The sequence below is a fragment of the Pseudochaenichthys georgianus genome, chromosome 18 (assembly GCF_902827115.2).
Source record: "Pseudochaenichthys georgianus chromosome 18, fPseGeo1.2, whole genome shotgun sequence".
Lineage (NCBI taxonomy): Eukaryota > Metazoa > Chordata > Actinopteri > Perciformes > Channichthyidae > Pseudochaenichthys > Pseudochaenichthys georgianus.
Genome location: NC_047520.1, coordinates 1,610,285 through 1,637,799, shown reverse-complemented (window position 1 = coordinate 1,637,799; position 27,515 = coordinate 1,610,285). Strand labels below are relative to the sequence as shown.

Here is a 27,515-nt window from a genome sequence, read left to right as displayed (position 1 = left end):
TTATCTCGTGCCCTCATTGGTCATGTGCGCGTTCGTGTGAGTTGGAGGAGGGGCTCTGTGAGGAAGTGGCAGATTTTTTACGACTGTGTATTTTCAAATTCTAGCGTACTCGAGCTGTTTTCTCCAAAATTACCTACCCCACTTTTAAACACTTAAAAAAATACATCAATTATCAGTTTAAATGGTTAGAACTCATCAATGTTTACTATAACCAACACAAGAGTTAAATATTTGTCTAATTTTCTACATTAACTAAAAGTGAATTTGAATATAAGACACAGAAAATGAGATTAAGATCATTTAATTTTAATCAATACACTGCAACATTGTAAGCCCATACATTTTATAGCAGTGAAAGTCGTACAAGATGGGAATAATGTCCAAATAGAAACAATTCCAAAAACAATTAATTTTCTTGAGTTTCACTACTGCTGACATCCAAATTCGCGGTACATCTGGACCATATCCTCCATGCCCAAACAGGTAGGTCTGTGTTCATCAGCTTGACACTCAGCTACTGTGGGCCAGTACTCGATCCAGGTTCTTTCTCCAAGTACATACTGAGACCTAAGGAGAGCAGAGTGAAAAACACGTTAGCTGTTCACATGATGAAGACCTATCTGTAACATTCAAACATAACATAAGAAAGCGTCCTTCCTCCTTCTGGATACTTTATTACTTGATCAATGGCAACAGTACATGAGTACAACAAATATTGACATGATTTAGTATAAAAAGCCGTGAAACAGAAAGATCTAACTTACGTTTGTTTTGCCTCATCTCTGTAAATATCAACTGATGTTCCCATGATAAGGTAGGTTTTGCCAACAACCAAATCTAAAGACTCCCTGCAGTGCGGATAACTGAGGAATGTGCGAAGTTTATTCAGGGGACCCACATCAGACGTTCCTGTTATTTACAATGAGGAGAACAAAGGATCAAATGGATAGCTAATCATTCATCACAAAACAAAAGCACTTCATTATTACATATTTCCAGTGGAATCATTCTGAAAGGAACAAACGTTCCTGGAAACGCACTTATTTGCCTTCTGTCCAAAAGTGAAAGGGGCTGTATTCTGCTTTTTGGGGTTTCCCTCTCCGGCAGTTATACTGTATGGGTTGTTGTGCATGTAAATGGTCTGCAAAGGCTGAAATCCCTGTGTTCCCTCCAGAGGGAGTTTCAGACACACACTCCCACCCCCTGCTCCAAACTCTTCCATTGGACGACTTGTTTACTGCGACATAGTGACATCACTACATAACACTTGCGCTTCTATTGTCTAGCCCCCAACACGTCTTACATGAGAGGCTAAGGGGCGGGACAACTCCAAGTGGTTGACCCATCACAACAGAGCCGGCCAGCTAACTAATCAGAGCAGACTGGGCTCTGGTTTCAGACAGAGGGTGAAAAGAGGTGCAGCAGCTCAGGCAGTGAGAATATTAAAAAAAGCACTTTTTTTACATTAAAGCATGTAAACATGTCGCAGTAGAGCCCCAAAATATAAATATGAATCATAAAAGTGAGCATAATAGGGCCCCTTTAAATGTATCCCACTCACGACTGTATAATAATTATCCAGCCAACAAGCTGCTAACTGCACTAATAAATGAAAAAACAAGTCGAACATCTTATTTTGCCTAGAAACATGAAAATGACCGGTGTTGACATCTAACTGCCAGACATAAATGCATTCCCCAACATTTTAAAAGTTGTATTTTATTGTCTGACAGGAGAGTAAATGTGCACACAACATTTAAAAGGAGGTAAACCAACTGTTAAGTCACCTAACCCTTTACGGCACCCTAGAAACATCAGGGGCTACTCCATTTTAAGCAGTTAATAGATACCCACCTTCTTTGATGACAGCCAGAACACGCATTGTGTAAATGTCTGTGGACAACTCATCTTCAAACACTTCCAGTTTCATTTTGTACACTGAGGACAGACACATTGTAGATTGTTAGCTCATCTGTTTCATTGCTCACTTCTTCTCCCAACCTCTTAGACACACACAATCAAACAAATGCATTTTTGGTGTATAAAAGTACCATATTGAGTAAATTCAATCCATTTATGCTCTCTTACCAAAATCTATTTTGCTGGTTTGTGTAGTCTCACAAGCCTTAGCTGTGCGCTGATCATTGCTGATTTTCTCCTTCTTCTGCATACTGCAGTTCTCTGGAAATACACAATTGGCATAAAGTTATAACACATCCGATCAAATGTTCATCGTAGTACATGAGCATGGATGATGGCAGCTGTATTTACGTCACCATTTAGATTATTAGTGAGGTTTCTTTTAGACTTCAGGTGCTTATGTTTCAATCTGGTGATTTACTGCAAACTCAATTCTACAGCATTCTCCTTTACCAGATGTGAAGCTAAGTGCTTTCCTCACAAGGAGTACAACTCCTTGATTTATGTTGTAAATCTGAGAGACAATTCCTGGTGATATGATTATGATTCGATGCTCGCAGTGTGGCTTTCATGGGGACAACGTCTGTCTGTCGTTTAGTGGCTCCAACACTTGGGTCAACACTGAAATATCTCCACAACTATGATTGGGGAATAGCATTTAGTGCTGCTGTCCATAGGTAAAGGCCCTGACACACCAACCCGATTTTGGGAGTCAGAGGCCGTCAGAGGCTGTCGGGCATTCGTGGCGCCGTAGTCAGGTTGGTGTGTCCCGCACCGTCGACCGTGACACGCCTTATTTGGACTGCCAGACCCGATGCATGGCCGATTCAACATGTTGAATCGGCCATGCATCGGGTCGGGCAGTCGGACCAAATAATCACTCTGATTGGCTGTTCAGCTAGCAAATCAGTGCATGAGAAGCGAAGCGGAAGTGAGGGATGTAAACAAACGATTTAAGAAGGCACACACAGACTGCTATTCATTTTCATCTCATCATGGCGATCTGGAATGATGCAAACGAAGACCTGCTCATCACCTTGATCCAGGAGAGGCCAGCTCTGTATGATATTACGGAGAAAATATACTCTTCTTCTTCTCTGTCTTCCGGTTGTTGCCTCTTTTGAATGACGAATACACACTACCGCCGCCTGCTGGTAAGGAGAGTTATTGCCACTCACGCACTGAAGTCGGTGCGGTGTGTTCCCGTGCGACACATGGCCAAAACGCAGGAGAACACGGCCAGGCAACAGCCGACTTCAGCGTCGGCTAGTCCTCTGGTGACTGCTTGGTGTGTCAGGGCCTTAAGACTCTCAGCTACTAGCATTGCTGTATAGCCTCTGAGTCTTTGTTTTCAAAGTATGATGATACACTGCTGCAGACCTCATACCTCAGACCTGCAGTCTACCTCTACAAAGCACACTGTAAGTGTTGTGTTATTTAGAAATTAAAATGGAACAAATAAAAGTTTACAGTTGATGGATAAGGTTGCTTTGACCCATTTACCTTCAGCACATATGCACTCATCACCTCTGCAGAGCTTCAGTAGCTCTCCACCTTTCCTCTCTGGATGGTAGAACTGCACACAATATGTTTCTGCAATAGAAGAGAAAGATATTGAAACAGGTTCTTACGGTACTTTATAAAAGATATATTAAATACTTGACCAAATAATAATGCCTGCTTATTGACAGTGTTATATTCTCTGACATCTATTGGGAACTAAAGACATGGAGGTTTCTCTAAGACTCACGCTCATAGTATTCATAGACAGATACAGCCGCTGGTTGTAAGACGCCCACTTTCATCGTCTGATGAACCCTAAAAATGATTTCTTCTGGTCGTGTGTGAGAAACCTGTAGATAAAGGTGAGATGGAGATTCAAACACAAAGAGCAAGGCAGAGAGGAAAAGTATGGAGGAAGGAAACAGCAACGTCTTACCTTGTCCAGGTAGAGGATGAGTGAGCCTCTTTCTGACAGGACTTTGTCCATCTCATATCTTGCAATGGTGCGCCCATGTCCTTTGGACAACTACACACACACACACACACACACACACACACACACACACACACACACACACACACACACACACACACACACACACACACACACACACACACACACACACACACACACACACACACACACACACACACACACACACACACACACACACACACACACACACACACACACACACACACACACACACACACACACACACACACACACACACACACACACACACACACACACACACACACACACACACACACACACACACACACACACACACACACACACACACACACACACACACACACACACACACACACACACACACACACCACACACATATTTGTTCTCTTAACAGGAACCGTGACAAGTGCATTTGTTGTGGGTTACTGTGTATGAGTTCTTACTGCGTCCAAGTCCTTTGTGTTAGCGGTGAAGCCGGTTAGCAAGCCAATATCCAAAATTGACATTGTTGCATCTCTTTCCTTGTCCTTATACCTGTACACAGAATAGATTGAAGGAAATGAAAGTGTTAAGAACATAGTGAAAAGGGTAATGAACAGAAGCAGAATATTTAATACAGATTGTGAAATATAATAATATTGTAAATAGCTGGTTAGAAAATGTTATGAATAAAGCCATGTGGCAGTGTGTTGCCTTGGTTGTACTTACAACACTTCTATCCTCAGCTTGTAGATCTTCTCGTCCTCATCAATTTTTTCTGCAGGAGTGAAATATTATATTTGTATTTAGTTAATTTGTTTCTCAAGAGTAAGGTACAACAACCGAAGAAGAGACAGAAGGCACTAAATCACCTGGGATGAGCTGCAATGACAGGTTAAACTTCTGACAATCACTTTCCTTTTGTTTAGGCAGAGCGTAGTACAGCGACACCATCTGTCACACAGAGAAGGTGCCATATTTGATATAAGTCCTCACAAGGTTAAAAGGGTATTTGGTAAAATCTTAATAAAAAAAGGACGGATCAGTTATTAACTGTTATTTAAACTCAGAGTATACCATATACAAATATATTGTACTAACTTTTACTGTTGCTTCTCCTGAACCCCTGGCAGTCACTGTCACATTCTGGTTTATTTCATTGATCTATCAGAGTTTAAATATGAACACAAACACAAGCAGTCAAGGATAAGCAGATATTAAAGTATTTATTATGTGTGTGACAAAATCAACAATCAGTGTGTAAATATGCAAGCTGCACATTTAAAACTTTTTCAAAAAAATCTGATTAATCTGGTAAATCTCCATGGAAGAATTGAGATCCTCAAGGGACTCTAGAATTCATAAATAAAACTGGATAAAGTTCAAAAGTTAAACGGGACCTATCATGCGTGAAATTTTTGATGTCTTTTCTACATCAACATGTGTCCCCGGTGTGTCGGGGAACTCACGCAGCGTCAGAGAATAAAAACCTCTCTATTCCTCCGTACCCAAATCTCTAAAAACGGGGAACAACGGAGCTGATCCAGATTTGCGTCCGATATTAAGTAATATCGGAAATGTAGGCGTAGACATTGCTATCAGAACCAATGCCCGACTGTTTTGGACGTAATATGGTCGGTTAGGGCTGCTCAATTAATCGTATTTTAATCGCAATTACGATTTTGGCTTGCAACGATTATGAAAACAACATAATCTAAATAAAACTATTATTATTATTATTTTTTATATATTTTTTTTTATTGGTTTTTCAGTTGAATTATACTTAAAGTTCCGGGTAATCAACTGTTAAAAACATACTGTTCACATTTTTTTCTCTCCAATGGATAATCGTTTTTAATAATCGTGATATCAATTATTGACCCAAATAATCTAGATTATGATTTTTGCCATAATCAACCAGCCCTATGTCGGTGCATGTTTACATTAATAATAATAATAATAATAATAATGCATTACATTTTTTATTAGAGCACTTTTACAGGTGCTCAAAAATCTTTACAAGTACACATTACACATATTGGACATGTAAGAGTCATTACTGCGGACATTACCGACAGGAGAAAATGCGGGTAAAGTGTCCAAGGACACAACGGCCTGACGCAGTGGCGGCCGAGGCGGGATTCGAACTGGACGATGCCCCTTGATCTGATGACCAACGCTCTAACCACTGCGCCAAAACCTCCCCGATACATTAGCGCCGCTAACACTCAGAGCTAACCTGTACTGGAGAGTAGGGCTGCAACAAACGACTAATTTGATTATCGATTAATCTATCGATTAATGAAACGATTAATCGATTATTCGGATCGTTAAGGTTTTAACTACTTATATCGATACTGCTTATCGATCCGGTCCTTTTAACGATATTATTAACGGTTCTTTTGACAAGAAATAAGGTAAACTAACTAAACAAATTGTGAACAAAACTAACATTGCTTTTTATTTAAATTAAATACATAATATTTCACATCAAAAGAAACAACAATGTTTTAACAAATCATATTAAATAATCTGATGACAGAACTGTAAACAGAATAGCTGAAACTTTAACAAAATAAATAACTCAGTTTCCTCTAATCATTAACCCATCTTTGTATAATGTAGTTAACTCCGTGTGTTGCTGCTAGCATACATAACACCTGAGGTGGAAACGTTACTCGTGGACGGGGCTACAGAGCTGCTAGCATACATAACACCTGACGTGGAAACGTTACTCGTGGATGTGGCTACAGAGCTGCTAGAAAGACAGTGGAACCCGGTGCATTCCTCCGTCTGGATGTGGAGCACTTTTGATAAATGTTTAGACAAATTGCTCGTGTTACCGCCCTGACATGATAAACTGTTATTGCACTTTTGGTAACGAGCATTGTCCACATCGAGATGGCTAAAGTTTAACCACACCTCGGAGCGCGTTCTCTCCGCCATCTCCTCCGTGTGTGTGTGTTGCATGCATGTAGCAGCTGCGTGTGTGTGTAAACTGCCCCGCCCCCTCGCAAGCAGGCGGGGGAGAGATCTCTCGTCTGAATTGGGAAGATCGAAAATACATTATAGACGCATTTTCTAGTCATATTGCATATTAGAAACGGAGTTGGCTAAGACTGCGATATAATGTTTATGTAGCAATAATATATATGACATATGTTTTAAATGTCTCCTGTACCGATAAAAAAGAGCGATAACGTTGGAGCTTAACGGGGTGTAGAACACACGTTATGACGTCACCAACAAATCGACGACTGAATTAGTTGCCAACTAATTTGGTAATCGATTTTAATCGATTAAGTCGATTAGTTGTTGCACCCCTACTGGAGAGCATGTGTGTGAAGAAGCAGGAAGTAAAAAGGAACTCACCTTGTGGTATAACCGGCAAGAGAGAAAGCCTTTGAGCTCCAGACTGTTTCAGAAATAACCCTTGATAATCCATGATATGCGTTTCATCACGGCAGCATTTAGTTTAGACAGTAGCTGCCGGGTCCCGCATGAGCTCAGACCCCTCCTCTTATAGTTCAATTTATTTGTTGAGAGTTCACAGATGTGTTTGTATTCCAGGAGACTACCTACACTATACACTTGCATGATTTCAATATCTATTATGCTGCTTTCAAATCCGTGTTTCAGTGCTGTACGATACCAGTCACCTCTGTGGAAACATTGGTATGGCTGCCTTTTTTGTTGTTGTATTTGAGTGTTGTATGTTTTGTAATAATGGACCAAGAGTCTCTTTAAATAAAGATGATGATGATGATGATGATGATGTTCACACAAACTGTGTTGAGACAAACATATGCCACCTTAATGAGCCACTGTTTGTGAGTTTGTGTCTGTGCTTACTTTAGATGTCCTTGTGGCATAGTGGTTATCCCTGTTGAAGTTGTACTTCTCAGGCTTTCCCTTGCCCGCCACCGAAATGTCCACGTTCAGATCGTACTCTGGTTCTTTAGCACTGGACCAGTACTCTGATATAGCCTGGTACACCATAATGGTGACCTTAAGAGAGGGAGGTGGGGGGAAATGAATCAGAATAAAATAAATGATAATCTGAAACAGGATGGACGGATCAAGATGGAGAGAGGAGTCTCTTCTTACCTGAGTCGATCCATAGCCTCCGCCATATTGCTGATGTTCATTGAACCATCTCACAACAGGTTTGGCATCTTCAAAAGCCTTTATTCACAGAAGGAAGGTACATGGTTGAACTTTTCTGTCATTCACTGCACATTGGAATGATACAAAAATTACAAATATTTAAAAAATGAAATCGGTTACTTAATAATTGTAATACTTAAAGGTGGGGTAGGTAAGTTTGAGAAACCGGCTCGAGATACACTTTTTATATTCCATGGAATGCCCTTAACATCCCGATAGCAATGAATACCTGAAGTACTTTGACAAAAAATCCATTAAAAAAAGTCATCAGTGGAAGCCGTGGCACTGTAAAAAGCACGACCAATCATCTGAGCCGGCTAAAGTAACTGGATGGCCTACCTGCCTGTCAGACCTCCATCTGGGCACAAACTTATCTTGTGCCCTCATTGGTCATGTGCGCGTTCGTGTGTGTTGGAGGAGGGGCTCTGTAAGGAAGTGGCAGATTTGTTCGGGCTGTGTATTTTCAAATTCTAGCGCACTCGAGCTGGTTTCTCCAAGATTACCTACCCCACCTTTAAAATATTGGATACTTAAAAGGGTAACATTTCACTTATATTTTAAGGCTGTGACATTACTGACTGACACATTTCATTGAAAATGTAATACAAACCTTTATATTAAAGTAGCATGGATAAGGACTACATTGTATGTTGTCCGTAGCATGAAAGGAACACACATAAATGCGACATGCTCACCTCGGCCTTGACCAGAGCGAGAAGAGCGTACGCCGTAGCCTCCAGTGTGTAGATACCTCCCTCAGGCATCGGCCAGTGGTTCAACTCTTATGACGACAAAGAAATATCTTCCCATTACTTTTCTATACATCAATCTATTTACTTATAAATCCAGGATATCTCATCTTAGAAAATAATGTATAAATAAAATACATTAGGAAATATTAAAATGTGCTCGCTCTTAAGAATTTTAACAAATCTCCATATATCTGTTATTCAAAAAGTGTTAACAGTATTTGTTACAGGACATCGTATGGCTGGAAGACTATTTATGTCCATTAGAAACTGTTTCTAAATTAGTTCAAACATTTGACATTTCTGTACTGAGCAAAAATCATCCCATAATACCAATGTGTTGGTCCGGCTCTTAGTAGTTGTGGATGAGAAATCGTTTTGAATCTAATCACCAAAACATAGACTATGTTTCCAAATAATAGTTTAAGAATAGTAACAGCACCTGGGGAAGCAAACTTGTAGAGGATCTCGCGGTTCATTTTGTTTTCATTGGCCATGGCATATGATGTCATGGCAACAGCATATGGGTTGGTGAGTCTGGGCAGACGTCTTTCCAGATAGGCCACTGCTTTTTCTATACTGCGGGGTAGACTCTGTATAAAAAGCAAGGGAGGAAAGAGAATAAGGTGAGAACAGTCAGATAGACATTTTTAGTAGTGATGTGTCGGTTCCGAACGCGCCGGCTCAAAGAGCTCTTTTAAAGGGAAATGGAAACACTTTTCAAACTGCTTTCCATGCGACAATATTCCCATTAGGAAATGTATTTATCTAGTTTATTTCCAATGTAAACGATCGAGATACGCGAATTTATTATTTGGAATACGTGCCTAATGACCATGGGCGCTTCCATTGCTCCGGGACTTTTCCAGTGACGTCACTGAGTGGGTATGGCTTCCTGGGCCAAAGCTCAATAACAAACAACATGGCGTGCAATGCACCAGTAGTTTACATTACAAGAAAACGGTCGTCGTCAGGAGTTTATTGTATTGCCCCAGGCTGCACAAATGGATTTTATACGAAGAAGGAAGAAGTACATTTCCATAGGCTGCCACTAAAGGATGAGAAGCTGCTCAAAGTCCAGTCTGGATGCCTGGTTCAATACAAAACATCGGATTTGAAGCCAGGATCTGTTCCCACGATATTCGATTTCTCAATGTATGCAGTCGGGAACACCGACCGTCCCAGCACGTCGGCCGCGCAAGACAATGACAGTGTCAACAAACGTGAAGTTCGAGCCACCAAACGAGTTGCTTCAGCTGCCGAGAGAGAGGTAAATATTGCAGCACTACCAGATTACTAGCTCACACATGTATTTACTGACACAGTGTGACCTTATTAATTAACGCAATCGCGTCCAAACTAAATGGTAGCTATTATTATGACGTACAATGGAGAATTGGGGGTGTTCTATAGCTCAACTAATTAAACTGGCATACACACGCTCATCTGTCGAAAACAGCCCTAAAAAGGCTAGTATTGCTGGACTAGGTGTTCAATGGATGGTATTGCAGGACCCAGAGTGCACGGAGCACAGAGCGGACAGCAGATAACGGAATTGCAGTTGTATTGCTTATAGATTATCAGAACATTTCAAAGGGGACACAGCACCATTGGATATTAACCTATGGATTAACTACATCATCGTTTTTATCGTTGTAATGCCATTGAAGACCAGTTTAGACCAGACAACGAGGAAGGTAAGCCGTTAGCCTAGCGCATGTTAGTACCTAGTGCCACTTGTTTTGATAACCTCGCGAGTTTGTATCTTTCAGTGTTGAGGTGAGATTCTGTGTCTTTACGATCATAAACAATGTGTTGGATGTGCAGCGAGGATAAGTAATAAGGGAGCTAGGAGTGATTTTCGGTGCAGTAACAGGTTAGCATTTTTCGCTCGGGGCTAATTCAGAGGCTCACTGTTAGCATTGTGTGTTTTTTTTGGAAAAAATAAATGAAAAAGATCAGTTAAATTAGTTTTTTCCCGTTATATGGATATAAAATATTCATAGTTTATTAAATATTAAGGTTCCTTAGACGTTGTTTCCTGCAAATGACGCAATTTCGGTTCCGTGGGGCCTAAGAGGATAACAGAGTATGTTTTTATTTTTATTTATTTTTTTGACATTTTACGATGGCATCACCACACAATTGTTACATGTACACCAATCTGTGTTGTCCATTCGTCCCGGGTTTTGAGCAACATCTTCTTCCTCTGAGACCGAGTCGGTACTGGAACTGGTGGTCCCACTCAGCGGGTTCAGAACCGTCGGTACTTTCGGCGGATTCCGGATCGTATGCCACTCTATTCGACCGAATCGGTTCATAAGCATAGTCCATGGGATGCCTGGTAACTGTAGATGCTTCCACATCAATGTCATCTCCCGACGAATAGTCAAATTCATGGTTCAAAACGTCCATCTCATTGCAAAATTCCTCCATCGCTGCCATATCTGCTACGTTGTGTTGACTTCCGGTATGGATACCCGGAGCGAAGACCCATCCAGTGACGTCACCATTTGGGACTCCCCTAATGGCGGCAGCCTGGTCCCGGAATTCCCCACCCGGCCGGCGGATAATTAATTTTCTTTTGGCGAGTAATATCATATACAATAAATATTACGATCAATATCCATTGTAAAATGAATAAACTACCGGAATATTATAGCTGTAATTGGTGTTTCCTTTCCCCTTTAAGCGAACGACAGGAGCCGGTTCGCGCCAGCGAACGAGCCGGTTTTTAAAATTTTTTTTAAGTAATACAAGACAGAATGATATGATGATCTCCGCGCTGCGGGTGCTCCGTGCATGCATGCAGCTGTAATATTCAAGGATTAGAGACTATTGGATGCTGCTGTTTTGTGCATTGCAATATATTTATTTTCACTATGTTATTTATTTATGATTATCCTTGAGCAAAGATTTGATTTAAGCGGTTGCTGTCTTTTTTTCTATAGTTAATACTGAAATAGAGCCCAACTGTTTTGTTAGGGATTTTTCTTTAAATATAATTTTAAAATGTCGATACAGTAGCCCCTTTTTTAAAATGTCTATGCTTACGTTTTTATAGGTGTTGCTATCTGCATTGTGGTTCGAAAAGCAAGTCAGTGCATTCATTGGGTGGTATCAGAGAGTTTGAGGGTCTGTACATTAAAGTAAACAGATATTGTTCTAAAGTGTATTAAAGTAAACATGTATTATTTTAAACTGTATTGAAGTGAACATGTGTGTGTATTTGGGACTGTTTTACTGTAATCCTATATATATAAACTTCACACTTACACTCACTGACCCAGATACCACAACACACACATATTCTTTTCAAGGTTCTTTCTGGGGCCAATATAATCTCAGGCACCAATATATCTGTGTACAATGTTTGATTGTCTGGGAAAGAATAGTTTGTGTGAAATATAAAAGGAGTGAATTCAGGTGCAAGATAAAGATTGACTCTGTCCTTGTTTACTTCCGAAGCTCTCACGGTCTGTTCAGAAGTAAAATACTTTTTCCCAAAACTCTGATTCGCTGTATTGGTCCCGCCCAGAAGTGAAACTGGCCAATGGAGACCTACCAGCTCACGGTCTAGGGCTCGCCCAGAAGTGAAATCGCCAATAACAAATAGCTAGGGAGGAGCAACCTACACAACTCCTCCCCACCGGCGCTCTTTTTCTGACTGGCTGTCGTGGTACGTATGTCACACGGTGGTAGGAATTGAGCCCGGAGTACTCTGTATTTTGTACTATTGCAGAGTGCTCTGTATTGTGTATTGTTGCTTTTACCATTAAAACAGATGATTGTTTAACCTTTATTCTGGTGCTTTGAGTTCCTTCTTTTATAAATTTGACCCGCTCATCAGTCATCAAGGGACGCGCGGAGCAGAGGTGAACCTTCCACCACCGCCATTGGGTGGTGTTCCAACAAAATGCAATGAAAACAATTGGCCACAGCAAATCATTTATATTAATAATAATTAATTAATGTAATTTTTACTTTTGAATACTTCAGTACAAAGGATGTATTGAATAATGTAAGTGATATATGTGTACACATATAAATCATTAGTCAAAACAGGGCTACATTTGATTGAATTATAAAAGGTATAATATGTGGTAAACTGAAGAGCCGTTTGGGAGCCGAAAGCGCCGGCTCTTCTTGGTGAGCCGAGCCAAATGATCCGGCTCATATCGTGGATACTTACAGGGAGGTATCGAACATTACAAAGTAGGTGACTGTGTGGATGCCTGTTCAAAATATTGCAAACTTGAATAAATCACTTAAATTATATATTTGTGTCCGACCTTCATTTGTACATCGTTCTTAATGTGATGTATAGTAGCTTTGATAGCTGTCCATACCCTCAGACAGCCTAAAAGTAAAACACAAGTTGTTTATTCACAGCCCGAACGCTCATCGAGATGACTGGATCACTCATGATAAGTTGTGATCAGCTCCGATTAAATTGTGATATCAATTCTGTAGCTATTCTCCAGGCAGCACATTTTTTTTATGAAATACCTGTATCCCTCTCATCACAACAAGACTCTATACTGTGCAGGAAAAACAATTACATACATGAAAATAACCTTGATGCATGGGAATGAAACACACACACTATCTTCCGTGGCTATACTGATATGTCACAGCAGGGACGTGCACAGACATTTGGAGGGGCTATTGCTTTAAACTGGAAAAAAACACAAGACCTTTTGAAAATTCTAACATAAACTCATAAAATAAAAACACAACAGTGTCATTGCAAGTGACACTCAGTTGACTTTTATGTCCAACTGCTAAATTCGTTATTCAGGCACATTTTTTGTTGCGGTCCATATCTCATTAAAATATCTAATGTTAGTAACTATTAAAGAAACAATGGGGACAATTCTGTTTTATTGTAGTTTTACCGTTGTTACTGCTGTGCAGACATAGGCTACTGATAACATAGGGCTTCTATAATTAGGCTACCTTAAATAAACTCACTAATTAATTAAACCAGTTTAATACGCATTATTCTTATCATTCTTTATGAGCGCAGTAACGGTAAGGTATCTAATTACTTATTTATTTAGAATTCCATAATTTAATAACAGAGATGATCAAGTTAAAGTGGAGACATGGCAGAAATCCTACAATAAAGCGGGTCAGTGAAGTGTTCTCCGTGAGAGGGCGATCAAGAAAAGAGAGCGAGGGTGAGGGAGTTTACAGAGCAGAGTAAAAGACACAGAAAGACAGAAGCACAATAACAAGTATATTTAGGTGTTTTTTTTTTTAAAGTAACCGACGGTGTCAAGAGGAAGTAAAGTCCCCTGGTTTGTCACCTATACTCTAACGGGCAGGAGCGAGGGCAGGCGTTTGGTGTGATCACCATAGCCATATGAGGTTGGACTCGGAGGGCTTTCCTTTGCTTCCAGCTGTCAGTTTGTAAACAAAGTCACGTGACTGGGGGCAGATGACAGCGCGGACAAGGTGTGTTTCCCGCAGCGAGATGCTACAATACTAATTGTGGGCTTATCATGTTGATTCGGCCACAATAGAAAACAAAAAAAACTCTTGCTCTCTCCAGAGGGGCAGGTCAGGCAAAAATGGCAAAAGGGCCATTGCCCGGGCAACATTAGCCCGTACCTTTGCACGTCCCTGTGTCACAGTAACGGTCAACCACAGAAAAGTAAGTCCAGCAGGGCACAAGTTGAATACATATAATACGGTAGTTCTATTATGCCTTTAAGCCTATTAACCCATAGGAACCCGGACCCATTTCTACTTTTGGGGAAATTAAGGGGAACGTTATTTAGACTAAATAGACCACAGTCAACAATGGGTCCTCAATGTACACGCCCCGGATTCCTATGACGAAAATAATAGAATTTCGCCAGTTGTCATGACTCAAGTTATACTGCAACACCGTTATAGACCGGCAAGAGGTAGCTTGTACTAGCCGTCCCCCGGCAACTCCCGAGCAGCTAGGAGACTGGGAAATATATTTAAAAAAAAAAATATATATATATATATATATTTTATATTTTTATTTTTAATGAACAAGGTAAATATCATACAATTGGTATCAGTAAAATGTATAATCTACAATAAAATCTCGTTTAAAATTGTGTAATAACGATGTCTAAAGTTACTGATAAGTCACATGTTTCCTGCCTGGCCTTGCCCATGGCATTAGTTTATCATTACCGGGCGGAGCCCGCGAGCCAAACAGCAGCAACCAGCACGTTGCAAAAGTCTCAATAGTAAACTGTGCCGCCGAAACATAATTTCAGCCAATCAGCGCAGTCAAATATTTTGGTCACGAGGGCGCTCACGTTGGCGCCCACGTTGGCGCCCACGTTGGCGCCCACGTTGGCGCCCACGTTGCTTACATGCGTTGACGTGAGTTGTTTTTTAGACTCGTGAGTGACCAAGGTGACGCAGAAGTTGGATAAGAATGGTGTGCAGGTGGAGTCGCCGGACCTCGGTCCGCACCCAATTCTGTGCAAGAGCTACTCTCCAATCCTTTCGAAAGGAGAAGTTTGGGAGATACATTTATACTTAAAGACCTTGGACCGGACCAACCCGATTTGTATATATCACAGCAAGCTCGTGAAAAAGACAAATAGTATCAAAGAGGCTTCTCACGTAGCTGGTACACCAGAAAGGCTAGCTGGATGCAAACAGGTAAATGCTATCTTTTGTTTCCCATGCTTGCTCTTCAAACAGCCGGGGACAGATACGATCTGTTCAGAAACTAGACAAAAGTTAAACAAGCACAAACCACAGACTGTCTGTGTCATGGAGAATACAGTCGCTGGTTTATTTATGTCTGTATAGGCCATTGTTGTGAGTGTGGACGGTCGGAGCATATATAACGTTAGCTTAGCCAAGCTCCATTCAGAAAACAAGCATTCTAAAAGGTGTTTCGCCTGCCGTCTGTCTGCAGACTTGTCAAAGCATTAATTCATGGTTTTTACTAACCGGTATCAGTATGTTGTTACTTCGGCATCATTTAGAAACGTGTATTACAATTTAATCACGGTAAAATATGTTCATTTTGTTGTAGTTGTAGCTCCTGAGCCAGCGCATCTTGTTTGAATGATGCGAGTAAACACAGCTGACAGCCGCGGTGAAACTCGAGCGACTAGAGCGATGCGATAGGAGCGTTTAGAGCAAAGCGAATATTCGCATCGCGTCCGGTCTGAACGCAGCATTAAAGAAAGCTCCGCGCTGCACTGGAAAGGCGCCATTACATCACCAGAAGTCCTAATTTAAGGGGTAATCTCTCCCAAAAATGTTTTTTTTACTCACTATATCAACAGCCCCACCAAAAATATTTTCCACCAGCCGCCACTGTTCCCCACTCAGCGAGACACCCGCTGAGAAGCCAACTCTGGTTATTGGTAGCTCTATTATGAGACACGTGAATTTAGATACCAAATCCTCCACAGTCACATGCATTCCGGGGGCCAGTGCGGGCGACGTTAAGGCGCATCTTAAACTGCTGGCTAAAAATAAACGTAAATACAGTAGGATTGTTATTCACGTCGGTGGTAATGATGTTCGTTTACGCCAATCAGAATGCACCAAACTTAATGTGGAGTCGGTGTGTAGTTATGCTAAAACAATGTCGGACACCGTAATCTTCTCTGGTCCCCTCCCCAATCTGATCAATGATGACATGTATAGCCGCATGTCATCGTTTCAGCGCTGGTTGTCTCGGTGGTGCCCAGCAAACAATGTGGGCTTCGTAAATAATTGGACAGCCTTCTGGGGAAAACCTGGTCTGATTAAGAGAGACGGCATTCATCCTACTTTGGAAGGTGCAGATCTCATTTCAGAGCTTTATGGACTTAATCCATGACAAAGTGGAGTTGAGACCAGGAGGCCGAGTCGCAGTTTTATATGTTTCTCTGCGCTCTCTCCAATAAAATACCCAATATTAACGGTGTGTGTGTCTGCCCAAGGACAATTTAAAGTAAAACCTAATAGAGGTGTCGTAACAATGTGACAATGTAACAACTACTACAGTGCAACAAAATAGGAAGATTAAATGTGGACTCTTAAACATAAGATCTTTAGCATCTAAAGCAATATTGATAAATGATTTAATATCAGATTATAATATTGATATATGCTGTCTCACTGAAACTTGGTTGAGACATGAAGAATATGTCAGCATGAATTAGGCCACTCCACCCAGCCATATCAACACTCATATTGCTCGAGGCACGGGCCGAGGAGGTGGAGTTGCAGCAATCTTTGACTGAAGTTTACTTATCAATACTAAACCAAAATTAAATTACACCTCCTTTGAAAGTCTCGTTTTTAGTCTTACGCATCCGACCTGGAAAACTGTGCAGCCAATCTTATTTGTTACAGTGTATCGTGCACCAGGTCCTTATTCAGAATTCTTATCAGAATTCTCTGAGTGTTTATCAGCTTTGGTTCTTAAAACAGATAAAGAAATTACCGTAGGTGACTTTAATATTCATGTTGACTATGATAAAAATAGCCTTACTCTTGCATTTAACTCTATATTAGATTATGTTGGTTTCTGTCAGGGTGTACATAAACCAACCCACTGCTATAATCACACTCTCGACCTTGTTCTGACTTATGGTATTGAAATTGAGCAACTATTAGTCGAACCGCATAATCCTGCTTTATCCGACCATTTCTTAGTAACTTTTGAAGTACTATTACGAGACTACAAAGCATTAGTCAAAAGCTCCTGCAGCAGAAACCTATCTGTTAGTGCTATAGCCAAATTTAAGGAAGAGATTCCACCAATACTTAACTCGATAGCATGTCTGCAAGTAAGGGAGGAAACGTATACAAAATGTATACCACCCCAAATTGATCATGTTGTTGATAGTGCTACAGATGCGCTGCGAATACATTTAGACTCTGTTGCTCCTTTGAAAAAGAAGAAAATAAAACTACATAGATTAGCTCCATGGCATAATGCCGAAACCCGCAAAATAAAGCAAAAGTCTAGACAACTTGAAAGGATATGGCGTTCCACTAAACTTGAAGAATCTCGTTTAATTTGGCATATTACTCTCAATGAATATAAGAAAGCACTGCGTAAAGCGAGAGCAGCCTACTACTCTTCATTAATAGATGAGAATAAGAATAATGCAATATTTTTTTTCAGCACTCTAGCCAGGCTGACAGAGAGCCACAGCTCTGTTGAGCCTTCTATTCCCATAGCACTCAGTAGTAATGATTTTATGTGCTTTTTTAACGATACAATTGTTACTCGAAGAAACAAATGAATGACCTCTTGCCTTTGACCAGTATAGTTTTATCAACAGCTCCCCGAAACCTAAGTTCTAATATTACACTAGATAGTAAACTAGAATGCTTTTCAGCCATGAACCTTGAACAATTAAATTCAATTATTCTTTCTTCTAAACCATCAACGTGTATCTTAGACTCGATTCCAACTAAGCTGTTAAAAGAAGTTTTTCTATTAATTAGCACTTCATTATTAAATATTATAAATATGTCTTTATTATCAGGCTATGTTCCACAATCATTCAAAGTAGCAGTGATAAAACCGCTTCTTAAAAAGCACAACCTTGATCCAGAGGTTTTAGCCAACTATAGACCTATTTTTAATGTTCCGTTCCTCTCAAAAATGATTGAGAAAGCGGTCGCAAAACAGTTGTGTGATTACTTAAAAAACAATGATTTATTTGAAGAATTTCAGTCTGGCTTTAGAACACATCATAGCACAGAGACAGCTCTGGTTAAAGTCACAAATGACATTCTAATAGCCTCTGACAAGGGACTTGTCTCTATTCTTGTTTTGCTCAATCTCAGTGCTGCATTTGATACTATCGACCAAGACATCCTATTGCAAAGACGAGAGCACTTAGTTGGTATACAGGGAACTGCTTTAGGCTGGTTTAGGTCCTATCTATCTGAACGCTCTCAGTTTGTACGTGTCAACGATGAATCTTCCATGCAAACCAAAGTTAGCCATGGAGTGCCACAGGGCTCAGTGCTTGGACCTATTTTGTTCACATTATATATGCTTCCGCTAGGCAATATTATAAGGAATCATTCTGTACATTTCCACTGTTATGCAGGTGATACTCAACTATATTTATCCATCAAGCCTGATGAAACCAATCACCTAAATACAATTCAAGACTGCCTCAAGGACTTAAAAATGTGGATGACCTTAAACTTTTTGATGTTAAACACGACGTAGTGGAACGTAGTCACTGACCCACTCCTACTCCTCTGACAAATTTAGGTTCCAATGGGGACCTTTTTCCCTGTGTGCCTCTCCACTTCTGTTTCCTACTTCTTACTTGCTACCCTTTTCCCTCAACCCATCCTAAGGGAGTGCATGTATGTAGACATGTTAGTTTAGCTGCTATAGGCTTGGACTGTTGAGGGGGGCACCTTACTCCGTCTTTCTGGCTGTTTGTACCTGTGTACTCTCATGTTCCGATTAACCCAGTTTCCCCCAAATCTCTTTTTTGTGTCCATATATACGCCTGGATCCTGAGTCGAGGCTAATCTTGTTGCTGTGGTCGTGTGACCACGGCAGACTTTCCAAAACTGGAATTGGACGGGTCTAGTCCCCCCCCCAGAACTACACATGCTGGCTATTAAGTGTTTCGCAACATGTTCTATGGCACGACTCTTTATAAGACGTTTTTGTATTTCCCACAATTAGAAGTTGCCAGTATTAAACTGTGTACACCCTGGAGGTTTAGGGGATACGAAACACAGTGGTGTTATCAAATTTAAAACATATAATTAATAAATGGGTGAATTAATATACCCACATGACACCTAAGGTCAGAAGAGCTTTATTTAATGTATGTCTGTGACCCCTCCTGTTGTTCATTGATAAGCCTGAAACATGCACTTGTCAAGTTTCAGAGGCACATTTTGCAAATATGGCAGTAGCCATCGATCATCTTAAGATAGGATAAGATATACTTTATTGATCCCAAGTTTGGAAATGTTTTTGTTACAGCAGCATACTACTTTGTTCTACTCCACTACAATTCAGAGGTTAACCTGGTATTTTTACTCCACTACATGTATTGTAGTTACTTTGCAGATTCTGATTAATGATGTGAAATATAAACAACTCTTAAATCAGACTTTAGTTACACCTGAGTCAAATTCAGGGAAGGTGATTGTCAAGTGCCAAAATAAACTATGCAATATATTGGACGATAAGTACTTTGTCAGACTTCATATTTATCTGTGGATAACCCCAACGTTTTTTTCTTATTCAAAAGAAGACCTTAACTTAAAGTAATCTTTAATGTTTAAATAAAGCCTTATTAGTTTCTCTGTTTTGCACATCCTCCTGTTAATGTCTTTGCATGTCCTGCACTAAACTGTTTTATTGTAGAGATCACTACAGCATCTTCTTGATATTTTCTATTCTATATTTCAATCATGCCTTCTACTTTCCCACAATTTTGTATGTAGGCTACTCTTAATATTTAAATGTTTTCATCAAATAAAACGTATTCAACAACAACATTCAATAATGTGCTTTAACCACTAGGCGGCGTGGGTTAAAAAACCAGTGGTGTAGTTAATAAAACATAATATTATCAAACATATGACTATTAAAGTTATTGTGAAATTAAAACAGAACGGTAAAGGAAAATACAGTTTCAGTCTCTCGATTTGAAGCTTATGCATTGTACCATGAACCTGTATAGACCTGTAACAGTAACTTCATGAGGAGTTGGAAAGGCAGTAAAAAATATCTTAAAAACTACAACAAAATCCCTTTCTATCAGCTGTGCACCGTTATGGTGTACACTACAGACTATCGCTCCTGATATTCTAACATTTCTCACCCATTTCATCAACACTTCTCTAACTTCTGGTCACTTTCCAAACAGTCTCAAGGAGGCAAGAGTAAACCCTCTCCGAAAGAAACCCACTCTCAACCCGTCTGATGTTATAAACTACAGGCCTGTCTCTCTCCTCCCGTTCCTGTCTAAAACACTTGAACGCGCTGTCTTTAAACACCTCTCCTGTTATCTCCATCAGAACAACCTTCTGGATCCGCACCAGTCTGATTTCAAGGCAGGTCACTCCACAGAAAGTGCCCTCCTTGCTGTCACTAAGGAACTGCACACGGCTAAAGCAGCCTCCCTCTCCTCTGTCATCATCCTTTTGGACCTGTCTGCTGCATTCGACACGGTGAATCATCAGATCCTCCTTCGCACTCTCCAAGAACTTGGAGTTTCAGGCTCTGCACTTTCCCTTCTGACCTCATACCTCAAAGACCGTACCGACAGGGTTACTTGGAGAGGGTCGGAGTCCGACCCTTGTCAATTAACTACAGGGGTCCCTCAGGGTTCTGTTCTTGGTCCCCTCCTCTTGTCCTTGTACACAAACTTGCTCGGATCTGTCATTAGCCCGCATGGTTTTTCATACCACTGCTACGCTGACGACACCCAATTAATTATGTCCTTTCCCCGCTCAGAGACCCAGGTCGTTGCACGCATCTCTGCTTGTCTAGCTGACATCTCTCAGTGGATGTCTGCTCATCACCTCAAGCTCAACCTTGACAAGACTGAACTGCTTTTCCTTCCGGGAAAAGATTGTCCCACTCTTGACCTGACAATCAACATCGGCACCTCTGTTGTTTCCCCGACTCAGACTGCAAGGAATCTGGGTGTGACCCTAGATAACAACCTGTCCTTCACTGCAAACATAGCTGCTACAACCCGCTGCTGCAGATACACGCGTTACAACATCTGGAGGATACGTCCCCAGCTGACCCAGAAAGCGATGCAGGTTCTGGTCCAGGCTCTAGTCATCTCATGCCTAGACTACTGCAACTCCCTCCTGGCTGGTCTACCTGCATGTGCCATCCGACCTCTGCAGCTCATCCAGAATGCAGCTGCTCGTCTGGTCTTCAACCTTCCTAAATTCTCCCACCCCACGCCGCTCCTCCGCTCCCTTCACTGGCTTCCGGTAACTGCTAGAATCCACTTCAAGATAATGGTACTTGCGTACCATGCTGCGAATGGATCTGACCCTTCCTACATCCAGGACATGGTTAAACCGTACACCCCAGCACGTGCACTCCGCTCTGCATCAGCCAAACAGTTCGCTGCACCCTCACTGCGAGGGGGACCCAAGTTCCCATCAGCAGAAACACGTGGGTTTGCTATCCTGGCTCCAAAATGGTGGAATGAGCTCCCCATTGACATCAGGACAGCAGAAAGCTTACACACCTTCCGGCGCAGACTGAAAACTCATCTCTTTCGACTCTACTTCGAGCGATATAATTACTAACAAAGCACTTATATACTAATAAAGTACTGGCTTATCTAAAGCCAGTTGAGTAGCACTTGAAATGTTTTGGCTCTATGAAACCTGATGTACTTATATGATTCTGTTTTCTTCAAGTTTGTATTTTGTTGGTCGAACGCACTTATTGTAAGTCGCTTTGGATAAAAGCGTCAGCTAAATGCAATTTAATGTAATGTAATATAACCTATATACTAATTGGATGAAATATAAAAGTCAGCCGAATTAGTGTCGATACTGCAAGGAGACATATTGTGTGAAAAGAAATGGAAGATGTTGTTTAATTGCTAATATATTTATGATCCACGTCACATATTCAGTTTTGGAGGCATTTCTTACAGTTTGTCAAAAGGTCTTCTGATCAGGGAGCTATAAATAAATATCTACGGCAGATATGTAATATTGAATGCAGCCAAACCGTGTATTACAATTCCGTTATGTGAAGACTTCCAAAGAGAAAAGCAAGAACGACTCGGAATAAAGTATCATTTTATTTAAAAAAAAATTCCGATTTCATATCGGATAAACACCAAATCCCGGCATGCATCAAAACCTCTGAAAAATGAAAGGTGTCTCTCAGAATCGAAAGAGAAAAAGCTATGGGAAAAACACAATAGCATTGTACACAATTTAAACCAATACATTTCGTATTATTAACAAGGATAAACTGACGTTTTTTAGTTGATGAGTACTGCAGATATGTTCAATCATTTGATCATTGGTTTTATTATGAAAATGTTGAGACCGGAAATACTGTTTTCAACCCGTAACTTTACATGGAGGCTGCCGCATACCTCAAATCATCTTCGTAATATCTATCAAACTATAGATCCTACTTATCGACTGGACGTGGATTCTAAAAGTACAATCTACACTTCTCGCTAGAAATCTAATCAAAAAGCGTTTTCATGGCCAAACTATCCTACAATTTAGGATTTTACAGAGTGGGTTATTTGTGAATAAACATCTGTAACGTTTGCATTCAACAGGAGCACTAGAGGGCGAAAACTTTAAAACGTAATTATAGGACGTATTAAGCGCTTGAACAATCGGCCTATTTGGTTGTTTGAGTTGGAGGACTTGTTGCTGTTTAGACCCGGAGCATGTTGGACAGACGGTAAATAAAGAAATGAAACAGATGAGAGAAAAATAGAAAACATTGTATGAAGATAAAGTACTCACACTAACACTGGCAGCACATATCGTTTGTGTCTCCTGCATAGCAATGAGGCAGAAGGCCGTCATGGCGGCCTCTGAATCTGAGCCAGGCACATCAGCCTAGACACACACACACATACACATTTTTCTTATTAGCTATTTTTGTAGCACATAGTTGAAAAACAGATTTCTATGAAACTAGTGAACGCACCATGATCGCTCGCATTGACACAACTCCAACTTCTCTAAATAAGCCATCAGGTTGCTGTGCTTTGAGAATCAGAAACTTGATGGCCTCACAGATGTGTGTGCTTTCCACTGCCACCAGATTTTTTGCCATGGCAAACACCTTGGCAACATAGGCCGTCAACCTTAGAGGAGAGAAGAAGGTGTAATAGTTTAGTTTTATTCATATGTGACATACATTGTGTGAGTTCAAGGATGTTTGAATGCCTCACCAGGAGGTACTTTTTTGTTCTGGATAAATAGCAAAAGACCCATCTGGTTTCCGGAAGGTAAGCTGTGTGTTGTAGCCTGTACACAAATAAATACATACAACCGTTTTAAAAAGTGCCATTCATTGCTCTACTTAATCTTATTGACTAGAAGCCAGTTTAAGGAGTCCTGAATATTTTTCAGTCATTAGAGCTTCTTTCAAATGATTCTGCTGGCATCAGTGGTTGCGTTAGACTTTTTCATTGTCCGTCATTTTGACGGACAGGATCGTAAAATGTTCGTCATAATCCATTATTACCCGTCATTTTATTTGATAATTTTTTTTTAAGACTTTTAATGAGATGAGACATATTTAATATTTATGTTTGGGTACTGAGCAGCAAATGTTGATTCATAAATTTTTTTTTAACGATTCACAATTACAATCAAAATATTAAAACTGCGGTCACAGATGTGCACGCAGTTGTGGGCGGGCCTTCACATCCGAGCGCCTGTAGGGGAGGGTCACCGGTCGTCCCGGCGTCAAGCAGACGTGCGCGAGTCCTCGGAAATGAGCCGTTCGTAATTTCTCAAATGTTCGTGTCCCGGACTCCCAGGTCTTCCGGCAGCGACCGGGAAACGTATGTGGGCGCGCCGCCTAGAAGGAAAACACATTTCTGTAAAGGCTCGTCGACGATCTATTATCGCGGAGGCTGTCCGGAGGAGCCTTAACCGTGGCGTGCGGTGCAGTGGGTTGTGCAGACGTGCCGCCCTTGACCGTGGCGTGCGGTGCAGTGGGTTGTGCAGACGTGCCGCCCTTGACCGTTTGTTTACTCAATAAACGCATCTCCTCTGGATATTAGGCTATGTATGTTTTTAATACTACTGCTTTAATTCTGAGCCGACATTTACAGTGAGAACAGCTGCTGGGGCCAGTGCAGAAAGCAGAACAGTGTGTATAATATACATCTCTCAATAATATAAGTAACAGGCCTACATTACCAATTTATTTGTATGCTTTAGTAGATATCTACAAATAAACAGTTGATATATTTCATGAAACCAAATAGTGCTTCACATCATAACATATACATGGGCTGTAGCCTGATATGTATTATATGCTTTAAGAGCTGTATGTGTGTGTTATGGAGTGTATATGTGTCTGTTGTAATTGCATGTGCCGCCAGCAGAGGGAGCTGCTGGACTAACACTCAACATCATTGCCAGCAGTGTGTGAGTGTGTATATGTGTGTATGTGAGTGTGCGTGTGTGTGTGTGTGTGAGTGTGTGTGTGTGTGTGTGTGTGTGTGGGTGGGTGTGTGAGTGTGTGGGTGTGAGTGTGTGTGTGTGTGTGTGTGTGTGTGTGTGAGAGACAGATGATGTGGAAGGCAGAGTAGCTTATCTGACATCTAAATGTTGGAAAATGGTACATTCTAGTCTGTGAGCTCCCCGTTTGAGCGACTGACTACTCCTTCGCTATGTAGCATCGCATTGGATATGGGCTGAACTTGTCCTGGAATGGAATTTTCCCGGCCATTTGCCTAGGAGGCCTTAGCAGAAATGTGCAGTCAAGGCATGAAAACTTCACATTTTTCAAAATGGCCGACTTTCTGAGGACCCGGCCAAATGGAAGGCAATTTGAAAGATGTCCGCAATGATAAGAGCAATGTGTGTACAACGTTTGTTGCATATTGGAACAACCATATGCGAGTAGTTTTGGAGTAATGTGCGACATATAAATCGTCCAAAGTTGTATATTCTCTGTTAGCTTACGACCGCCTCGATTGAGCTAGCAACTTTTTTACTCCCAATTTAGCATGGCTGTGGATATGGTCTGAACTGGTCCAGGAATGGAATTTTTCCGATAATTTCCCTAAAAGCAGTGTGCGAAAATGTGCTCAAAATGCATGTGAAACGGCCATCTTTCGAAATTGCAATTTTTGTGGGGGGCGGGGCTAATCAAAAGCCATTTGAAATATGTGTGCCATTATAATAGCAATGTGTATACAGCGTTTCGTGAATATCTGGAAAACTATATGCGAGTAGTTTGGAGTAATTTGAGACATGTAAATCGTCAAAAATGGTACATTCTCTGTTAGCTTACGTTCGCCCCGATTGAGCTAGCAACTATTTTATTCGCAATTTAACATGATATTGGATATGGGCTGAACTTGTCCTGGACTGGAATTTTCCCGATCTTTTCCCGAGGAGGTATTTGAGAAAATGCGCTTAAAAAGCATGAATAACGCCAATTTTTCAAAATGGCCAACTTTCTGGGGGGCGGGGCTATTTTGAAGCCATTTTGAAATATGTCCACAATTCCATCAGTAATGTCTGTGGCAAGATTCGGGTAGTTTGGAGAAACTATATGCGACTATCGCACAATAGGGGGCGCTACTGAGCTGGTATACAAAAACGTACGATTTTTTTGTACATTCTGGAAAAAGTCGTGGGCTGTGACGTGTGTCCTAAGTTTCGCGTCCGAAGATCATTTTAGCGAATTTGTGACATTAAAATAGTCAAAAATTGTACATTCTCCGTTAGCTTACGAGCTCCCCGTTTGAGCAGTGAACTATTAATTCGCAATTTAGCATCCCATTGGATATGGGCTGATGTTTCCCTATGAGGAGTTTGCAAAAACGCCCATAAAACGCCCATTTTTCAAAATGTCCGAGTTTATGGGGGGCGGGGATAATGGAAGCCATTTTGAAATATGTCCGCAATTCCATGAGGAATGTCTGTGCCAAGTTTTGGGTAGTTCGGAGAAACTATATCTGACTACCGCACAATAGGGGGCGCTACTGAGCCATATTTGCTAAAACGTACGATTTATTTTGTACAGTCTGGAAACGGTTGTGGGCTGTGACATGTGTTCCGAGTTTAAAGGCCGTAACTCATTTTTTCCCTTACTTATGGCTCGGTACGTTTTTTAACCCTTCGATTTGGAGAAAAAACTGAATAGGACACGCCCACATTTTTCATTGGTTGCTACCCTTTAAATCTCAGTTTATACTCACCCTGCCAGTATGTCTATGACAAAATATATTTATTTCGTCCATCGGTTCTTGAGATATACATTTTTTTAAACTCTAAACATTTGAATTTAAGTTAATATTTCACTGTTTTTGACATTATGCTAATTAAAAAAATCAAAGTAGGCGGAGCTTCGGGATATGAGAGGATAATATGTAGAGCTGCTCCACCCAGATAAGTGTTCAAAATGTCAGGTCCGTCAGACTTACGCTGCGACTATGTACATTTTTCGAAAAAACTGATTTTTCACAGGTGGCGCTAGAGAGCAAGTTTGACATTTTTCACCCATCGAATCCAGAATGTTACATTTTTCACCCGTCCTGGCAGCGTTGCCAAATGTCGCTACATGAATAGTGTTGTAAGCCCCTCAAAAACAGGCCGAAAGTGCAGATCGAGGAAAATAAGAATAAGAATACTGTGGATAACAATAGGTCTTTGCACTTCGTGCTCAGGCCCTAATAAGAATAAGAATTCTATCAATTGGTCTACCGAGCCCCGCCCCCCCTCGCTTCGCCTGATCCGCCACTCGACCTGTCAATCACACTGTGCTACTCCCCCTGCGCAAAGCACACAGCTATGCACCTCTTGGCTGTTTAAAACTGGCTCTTCACAATATCAGATCCCTTACTAGCAAGGCACTGCTTGTTCATGAGTTTATTCTTGACCACAAACTTGACTTGCTATGCCTCACTGAGACCTGGCAACAGCTAAATGATTTCTCACAGCTAAACGAAGCGCTCCCTCCTGGCTTTGCTTATGTCTGTGAACCCCGTGTGACTGGAAGGGCTGGTGGCCTTGCT

General features: G+C 41.0%; 1 protein-coding gene across 2 annotated transcripts in view; it reads right to left on the bottom strand.

Annotated features, from left to right (window-relative positions):
• Nucleotides 1-285: 285 nt before the first annotated feature.
• The window catches only part of LOC117463419 (complement C3-like), a 62,710-nt gene continuing 35,480 nt past the window's right edge, over nt 286-27,515 (bottom strand). The window contains exons 26-43 of one of the 2 annotated variants that reach the window (XM_034105653.2): nt 23,706-23,781; nt 23,459-23,618; nt 23,272-23,367; nt 9,239-9,389; nt 8,743-8,828; nt 7,988-8,065; nt 7,733-7,888; nt 4,982-5,044; nt 4,753-4,834; nt 4,610-4,658; nt 4,345-4,435; nt 3,860-3,949; nt 3,671-3,773; nt 3,424-3,513; nt 2,089-2,181; nt 1,855-1,938; nt 765-909; nt 286-567 (exon numbers count right to left, since the gene is read on the bottom strand). In XM_034105653.2, the coding sequence (XP_033961544.1) occupies nt 426-567; nt 765-909; nt 1,855-1,938; nt 2,089-2,181; nt 3,424-3,513; nt 3,671-3,773; nt 3,860-3,949; nt 4,345-4,435; nt 4,610-4,658; nt 4,753-4,834; nt 4,982-5,044; nt 7,733-7,888; nt 7,988-8,065; nt 8,743-8,828; nt 9,239-9,389; nt 23,272-23,367; nt 23,459-23,618; nt 23,706-23,781 (1,835 nt within the window). In that variant the 3' untranslated portion in view covers nt 286-425. The remainder of the gene's footprint in view (nt 568-764; nt 910-1,854; nt 1,939-2,088; nt 2,182-3,423; nt 3,514-3,670; nt 3,774-3,859; nt 3,950-4,344; nt 4,436-4,609; nt 4,659-4,752; nt 4,835-4,981; nt 5,045-7,732; nt 7,889-7,987; nt 8,066-8,742; nt 8,829-9,238; nt 9,390-23,271; nt 23,368-23,458; nt 23,619-23,705; nt 23,782-27,515) is intronic. The other variant, XM_034105654.2, reaches the window with a different exon arrangement.